This window comes from Solanum tuberosum, unplaced genomic scaffold, assembly GCF_000226075.1.
Source record: "Solanum tuberosum cultivar DM 1-3 516 R44 unplaced genomic scaffold, SolTub_3.0 scf00174, whole genome shotgun sequence".
Taxonomy (NCBI): domain Eukaryota; kingdom Viridiplantae; phylum Streptophyta; class Magnoliopsida; order Solanales; family Solanaceae; genus Solanum; species Solanum tuberosum.
Window position 1 is genome coordinate 1000055 of NW_006239103.1, and position 8057 is coordinate 1008111.

Consider the following 8057-nt stretch of genomic DNA (forward strand, 5'->3'; position numbering starts at 1 on the left):
CCCCCCCCCCTTAAACCCCCCCCCCCCCCAAACCCCACTACCTTTTTGTCTCTCACAAATACAAGCACAATATCCCAAATGTAAGCTCTATATCATCATCACCTATGCCCTGCTAGTAACTCTCCCATTTAACCCTATATATCTTCCCTTATCACTTCCCTCCAAACAAAAAAAAAAAACACTAAAATATAAGAGAAAAAATAATTTTGTTCCTAGTTGTCTTTATAGGCCATGGAAAAAAGTAGTAGCAAGTACTTCAACAAACACCAAACCATGAAGAATGTTAAAGAATATTCATGGGATAATAATTATGTAGATCATCAAGGTGGAGATTTAGTTGGAGGGTTTTTATGGCCACCAAGATCCTACACATGTAGCTTTTGTAAAAGAGAATTTAAATCAGCTCAAGCTCTTGGTGGTCATATGAATGTTCATAGAAGAGATAGAGCAAGGCTTAGACTTCAATCACCAACAATTCTTGAATCAAACCCTAACCCTAATCCAAACCCTAACTCTAACCCTAACCCTAACCCTAACCCTACTTTTCTTTCATCACCATCTTCTCCTTCAACAAAATTATTCTCTCCTTTTGTTTCAACATTACCTCCATTATTATCTCCTAATTCATTTTCTTCTTCTACCGCGGCGGGCGGTGGCTCTCATGAGATGAAAAATGGAGATTTGACAAAAATGGGATGTGCTAAATTTGAGGAAAATGGAAAAGAATGTAGTGAAGTGGTGAAGAGGAGTGAATTTTTGAGATTGGATTTGGGAATTGGTTTGATTAGTGAATCAAAAGATGATTTGGATTTGGAGCTTAGACTTGGTTACATTTAGAATAAATTTCTAATGCTTTAAGGTTTGTGGTGCTTGTTGTTGCTTTTTTAATTACTAGTTCAAGAAGAATTAAGAAGAAAAAAAAAAAGAAATAAAAGAAAGTCTAACAAAAAGTGCACTATTTTAGTTGAGATTGAAGATGGAAAGATGTGATTGCCATGAAGACAGCTAAGATAATATTGTTGTTTCATTTTAGATTAATTTCTTATTAATTACTATTGTCTCCTTCAATATTTGATTTCTATGGTATGTATGTAGGTATTGTAACTTTAGTAAATCTTCTAAAATTAATATCTTCTAAGTATAATATTGTTATTGAAGTTCTTTAGTTTGTTTCTTTTACTTTTATCTTTTTAGAATGTAAATATGGAGTATAATTTAAGCTTTTGAATCTAAAGTTGAGATTTCTATCTTTTTCTCTCCTCTATTTATTTTTTCAATTTCTTCTAGTTTTGAAATCTTGATCAGTTGAGTGAGTTCGATTAATATGTTAATAATTAGTTCATGTATGTTATTTCTATATGATTTTATGTGTTACTTAATGGGTTTAAGTGGTTATATTTTGTGTAAAGAGTCTGCATATATGATCTAATACTAGAAATTAGGGTATTAGAAAGACATAGTTAAGATATAATGTTTATATTTATACATAGTATAAGTCTACTTAGACACATAAGAGGAAGCTTATTGGAGCAACGATAAAGTTGTTCTTATTTGATGACTAAAGATTATTATCAGTTCAAGTCGTGAAGTCAATTACTTATGTTTGTGTTAGGATATGCTAGACCCCCTTGGAGTGCGGACCTTATAACGTGAACGAGATGCTTTGTGCATTAAACGACCTTTTAACCTAGTTAGACATGACTTATTTATGTCATCTTCATCAAAACTTTTTAACAAAAAGATGGTTGATACTTTGCTTTACTTTCTAGTATTTTGGAATTGATAAAATTTATATTAGACAAAGCAAGTAAATGAACTCCTAGATCTACACTAAGTACAAACTTTGAGAAAGGACAATCATTTTCATTTTTATGGCCTTGCAAGCATGTAAAAATGCATTGGTGCACATGGAAAAATGTTGCATTTATCAGGAAAGTGAATCGACATGAAGTACCACCCTTTCTTTAAATTATATTACTACACAAGAAAAGTTCATGTTCACTTTTAAAGCCTTCGTGACTGAATCAGTGGTGGAGATATAATTTTTGTTAAAAGTTCAAAATATGAAAAGTAAATACATGAAGAAGTTAAAAAAAGGTTTAATATCTACTATATATATACATAAAAATAATTTTAACCATTTATAAATTAAATAATAGAATTTTATGACCAAGGGGTTCATATACCTACCTCCACCCTAAGATTGAACCATTATTTAAATTATATTTATAGGTGAACCACTTCTAAATATGAGATTTTATAATTTTAATAATAAAACACGTTATGTACTATAACTTTAAAATGTGAGAAAAGCAAGCCATAAGAAAATATCAAAACATTTCAATTATCGCCCAAATACAATATATGAGTGTAAATGTATGCATATGTATGTATGTTATTTCAAAGTATAAGTTGGATGTACGTACGATCAACTGCATGTGTGGATAGCAATGCTAGGCTTTTTCGATACACAAATACATGTTATACATATACATTATGTAATAAAACTACATAATTTCGTTGTAAAATGTCGATCGAGATCACTAGTTGAAGTAAATTTTCAATTTATAACAAGTTCAAACAAAGGGTGTTGTTATGTCACTTAAAAAAGTTTTTATTGTACTTTAGAGTTATGCATTATATACACCAACAGGACATATCATATCTACTGTACTAAGTAACTTCCTCTAGGCAATGAGTATAGTTGACTGAAAAATAAAGACAATAAACACATAAAAAGGTACTAACAAGTTTTTTCATATAAAGTCTTATTGCCTTTTTATCATATTGGAGACTATAGTAAGCTAAAATGTTTTCATGCCAGATAAATATAAATATACTATATAGCTTCCAACATTTAATGAAGTCTCCGAACTATCAACATGGGTTGTGATGCAGTAGTGAGATTATTTCATCCTTAATCAGAGGTCTAGGGTTCGAACCCTGAGTATGGAGAAAATCATGTTGAGAGCGTCACCCCCGAATAGGCCCTGAAATATGCGATTCAAATTTAATTGAGACTCCAATGCAGACTCTAGACATCATATGAAAAAACAAAAAAAGTATGTCTTTGAGCTTTACAAAAAATCATGTAGCTTATATAAGGACCAACTGAATAAATAAGTTGTACTTTTAATATTTCCTTAACCATTATGAAAACTTTAATTTTCAAGAATTGACAATTCTATCTGATGAAGTACTAGAATAGAAGTTAGTATGAGTCATGCATTATTGCCTCTTGTCCTTTTTACATTTTCTTAAACAGAGTTTAAGCTGGCGTTTGATCATAATTTTTTTGACATTTTAAAACTTGTCTTCAAATATATTTTAGAGTACATTTTATTTTTCAAACAATTCTCAAGTTCTCAAAAATTGAGCCCATTTTTGAGAGAAATTTCACTTCGATGCACAAACTTCAAATTTCATAAATCACAATTATAAAAACTCATATTTTCAAACTTCAACTTCAATATCAATAGTCAAACAGGAGCTAAATTATATCACCTGATGCATAAAAGATATGTACTACATAAAACAGTCTTAGATAAGTATTAGATAAATTTCTTGATAAATATTACAGAATAGGGTTAAAATATCCTTAAATTATGTGAAATTTAACAAAAATACCCCCAGTTAATTGTCTGGTCTAAAAATATTCTTTTCATTAATAATTTGTGCTCATAATATATTCGGCCTATATATTTGGTATAATACATAAATATGTCTTTTAACTTAGTCTTAACGGACATCTATACCCTTCAACTTTGGGTGTATACAAATAGACACTTAAACTTGTATAAAAATTGAACAAGTAGACACATGCATCTTACGAGAAAATTCATATCATATGTGATGTCCTACTATGCATATCGATTATGTCTATATATTTTGATTGATTTTAATGAAAATTCTACCTTCGTCATTGAGTGTTGCCATTGAATAAGAAGTGGTACTTGGTAGGTACTGTATATTAAATCATATATATACTAGTATATATATAAGAGAATAAAAAATAGGGGAAAGTATACAAGTGCTCCTTTGTACCAATTAAGGAAAGTTGTTTACTTGTTTATAATGTTACTGACCAAAACAGCTCTCATTCCCTATTTTAGGTAATGTCATGATGCCCTTTGACACCCAGAGGTTGTCGGGAACATGCAAACTATCAGATTTTGGGAAAAAGTGTCTATTGACAAAACTATAAATCATTGACAATATGCCCCCAACCACACCCTAGTAGGTGTAGTTTTGTGACGTGTCGTTTGGATATGCGATATAAAATTTCAAATTAGTTTGACATTATGTTAAAGTTCTGTTTGAATATTCAGTTTGAATTTCTTAAGTTAGTAAATTTTTTTCCTCGGCTTAATAATACCACTAGAGGACTTTTTTGGTGGCGTCCAAGCGGACGTACCCTTAGCTTAATAATTTCAGGCATGACTTGCATTCAAATACTCGATGATTCACTCATTTTGATCGAGATTCTATAATTTATACTCTCCCATCCCATTTTATGTGACACTATTTGACTTGGCACGGTGTTTAAGAAAAAAAAAATTTAAAACTTGTGGTTTAAAACAATTCTTAGATATTTGTGTGGTTGAAAATTATTTCATTAAGAGTAAAAAGGGTATTTTAAAGTTAAATTGTTCTTAATAATAGTGAAGTGACATTCTTTTTGAGACAGAATAAAAAAAAGAGTGTGACATAAAATGGAACAGAGGAAGTACTAAATATCACATTTTGCTATGTTATTCATTGATACGAAAGATGAGAGTCGTCTTGATTAAGGACTTACAAGGGTCTAAATAACCAAGATGTATATGTATTCCGTCTATTAAGTAAGTTATAAATATTTTCTTTTAAGGAAAAAAAGAAAGACATAAGGGAACATCCATGAATAATATGTAGATCACGGCGCTCCGCTACTATCTTGTAATGACGCATATTAATTATTATTAATATAATATCCTTGTTTATGAAAAGAAAAATGTACATGTACAATAGAGATGATAGTCAATAACAGGTTAAAAGTGCTGATAAAAACTAATTATGTGCCTATGCTAGATCTAAAAGAGTATCAATTGACTAAAGAAAAATTACCATAATATGGAGTTGCAAAGGACAGCAATACAAAAATATAAATTTCAACCAAAATAGCAAAAGATGCTATATATAGGCCAAGCAATGGACAAATTAAATAAATAAATAAAATTTTATGGATCGAAAGCTAGTTAATTAAAGATGGTCGGTTAGAAACATGATGCTCAAGTAAACTAAACTAAATTAAATTAATTAAGTCATAATTATGTATAGGTGATACATACATTACATCAAATATTCATATAATATGCATATGTATTTGTGTATAAGATGTATATACTTGACCAGATTGATAAATTAGTTGACCGAAGAATATATATATATAGACACGTAACATTCCCTTAAATTAATTTTTAATGTTTTGGAAAAACATTAGTCAATCCAATTAGTTAAATGATCAACCCAGCGGACTGGACTGAAACTTTTTCAATATTAATACAAATTTCCATATTTATTTTTCAATTTAAATTATAACCTAAAAATGGAAAAAAATAAAAACATATCTTTTTTGCATGACATGTTTAATATCAAATGATTAAGTGACATGTTGGTATACGTCACATATTTTTAGTTTAAAATCACAAGATTCAGAAGAATTAATTCTTAAACTTCATGTCAAGTCAAAACCAACTAAAATATTGAAATTCCATAAATAGACTTTGAGTTTGGACTTCTATTAGATTTAGTTCCTTATTTACTTTTTTTTTATATATATTTTAAATTTCAAACATTAAACATTTTTTTCACTAGCTTGGCCCGTTGATTGGCCTAGTCCAACCTCGGTCAAGCTTCAAAGGTCAACAAACTTATTTATGTCAGGCTAAAAATCATCGATTTTAAATAGATGTGAAAATCTTAACCTAATCTTATCAAATAAGGTGTTAGGATCGAACCAGTTCAGTCGGTCAATTTCATATTGAAGGCTTTACGTTCTTATAATAACTCAATCAATCTTAATTTCCCGATTGAATGTTTTACTAACTATAAAAATAATAATCATTCAGTGTAATTTCGTAAGTATGATCCGGAGATTCTTGATGTGGTGCAAGACAAGAAAAGCAAGTGATGGTCAAAGAAAAGTCTAGCTATAGGTCTTGAATGGAAGTGATGAATGATGAGTCCAAAGCAAATTGAATGCAAAATGGCACATTCAAATGTGTGAGTTAATAGCCTTGACAATGATCTCTGAAGACAGTACATCACTTGAATTATTCTGACCCTTTAAACGTCATGTCTCTTGTGTTCTTTCATCATACCATGTCTTGCTATTCTAAACTAAAAGTCCAACAACAAAATTTAAAAATGCTCTTTTGGAATTATTTTATTTTATTGTTATGAGCTCAAATAATTATTTTTTTTATATATATAAGAAATAAAAAGAGAGACAAAGGGCACCTACACATACCAATAGGCTATAAGCCAAGCACATCTATGGTAGAATCAGTCGGGGAACCTAAGAAGCGATGGTTTACTCTACAACGAATGTCAGTGGTTCGAGCCCACTAATTATCTCATATGGAGATCATTTATGGTTGGTCAAAAGGTTTTGATCCGGTCATTTATCTAGACTAGATAAACAAGTTTTTTTGAAAATTGAATATGATTTTCTCGGACCAAAGTAGTGATCCCAACAAGACAAGTTCCATATATAAGTGACATTCCACGATCTGGTTGTCGACTCCTTCGCGAGTCGCAACCACCAACACCTATCTACATCCATCTATAATGTTTGCATAGATTATATATAAATAATATTTTTGTTTAACCAAGTACTTAAAAGAAGACTATATATTAAAATGTAAGAATTTGATATACATGAGGTTAATAAAAAATCTTTTATTTTTGAATACAAACTATTTATAACGTATTAATTACATTTTCTTATACAACAAAAAGAACAATTTATATAATGTTTACTTTTAGTTTTTTATCCAGTAGTTTAATGTGGTAGTTTTCGATCCCTTTCATTTTCATCACGAGGTGGGATATTCAGGCTCGAAAATCGATGCTAAATTTTTGTACTATATATTATAGTGACACTCTGAAAATGAAAAGGTATGGGAAAAGGTAGAGCAATTCATCAATATCTTCTTTACTTCACCCAAATAATTCACCCCTACGAAGCTTAGCTTTCACTAACAAAACAACACGCTACGATAAATAAAGAATTTTGTGATAATAATATTATTATTGTTATATTATAATTAGTGATAACAATAAATATGAATAATAATAAGCAGCATTTTGTATAGTATCGCTAAAAGTCTTTAGTGACTATGGATGCAATGACATTAACTTAAGGAAAAATTACCTAAATACACATTTTATTTTACCATAATCTCTAAAATTTCCTATCATTTAAAAAAAATTCAAAAATTGCCTCTCGGATACATCATTCTCCTCTCGCTGATACATCTCTATCCCCCTCTCGGATACATCCCTACCCTCTCTCTCGGATACATCCCTCACCTATGTATCCGGATGTCTGCTGATGTATCCGGAAGTCCAGTGATGTATTTGGATGTCCTATCCCCTCTCTGATACATCCCTCACCTATGTATCCGGATGTCTGCTAATGTATCCGGAAGCCCAGTGAATTATCTGGAATCCATAAATTTTAAGAGATTTTTATAATTTGGAAAAGAGTAGGGAAATAATGTAATTAACTCTTAACACTATGAAATTTATGTAAATTATACTTAACTTAATTCTCGCTAAATATTTTTGTGACAAAAATTGTTGCCGGTGAAAGAAAAATGACTAAATATCTCTTTTGTTGTAGTGATATACACAAAAGTGTTGCCATGATAGAGAAAATGTTTTGGAAAATATTACTGTATAAATTAGTTTCTAAATTGGCCAATAGTAAAGGGAACTCATTTTTTCCTATTTAATATTAAATATTTTTCATCATATCAAATATATAGAGCAGGGGGGGGGGGGGGGGAAAAAAA

General features: G+C 30.1%; 1 protein-coding gene across 1 annotated transcript; it reads left to right on the forward strand.

The window, feature by feature from the left end:
• The first annotated feature begins 231 nt into the window (after positions 1 to 231).
• LOC102585844 (transcriptional regulator SUPERMAN-like) lies at positions 232 to 837 on the forward strand. Its single transcript, XM_006354492.1, has one exon. The coding sequence runs from the start codon at positions 232 to 234 to the stop codon at positions 835 to 837; it is 606 nt and encodes a 201-aa protein (XP_006354554.1).
• The last annotated feature ends 7220 nt before the right edge of the window (positions 838 to 8057 follow it).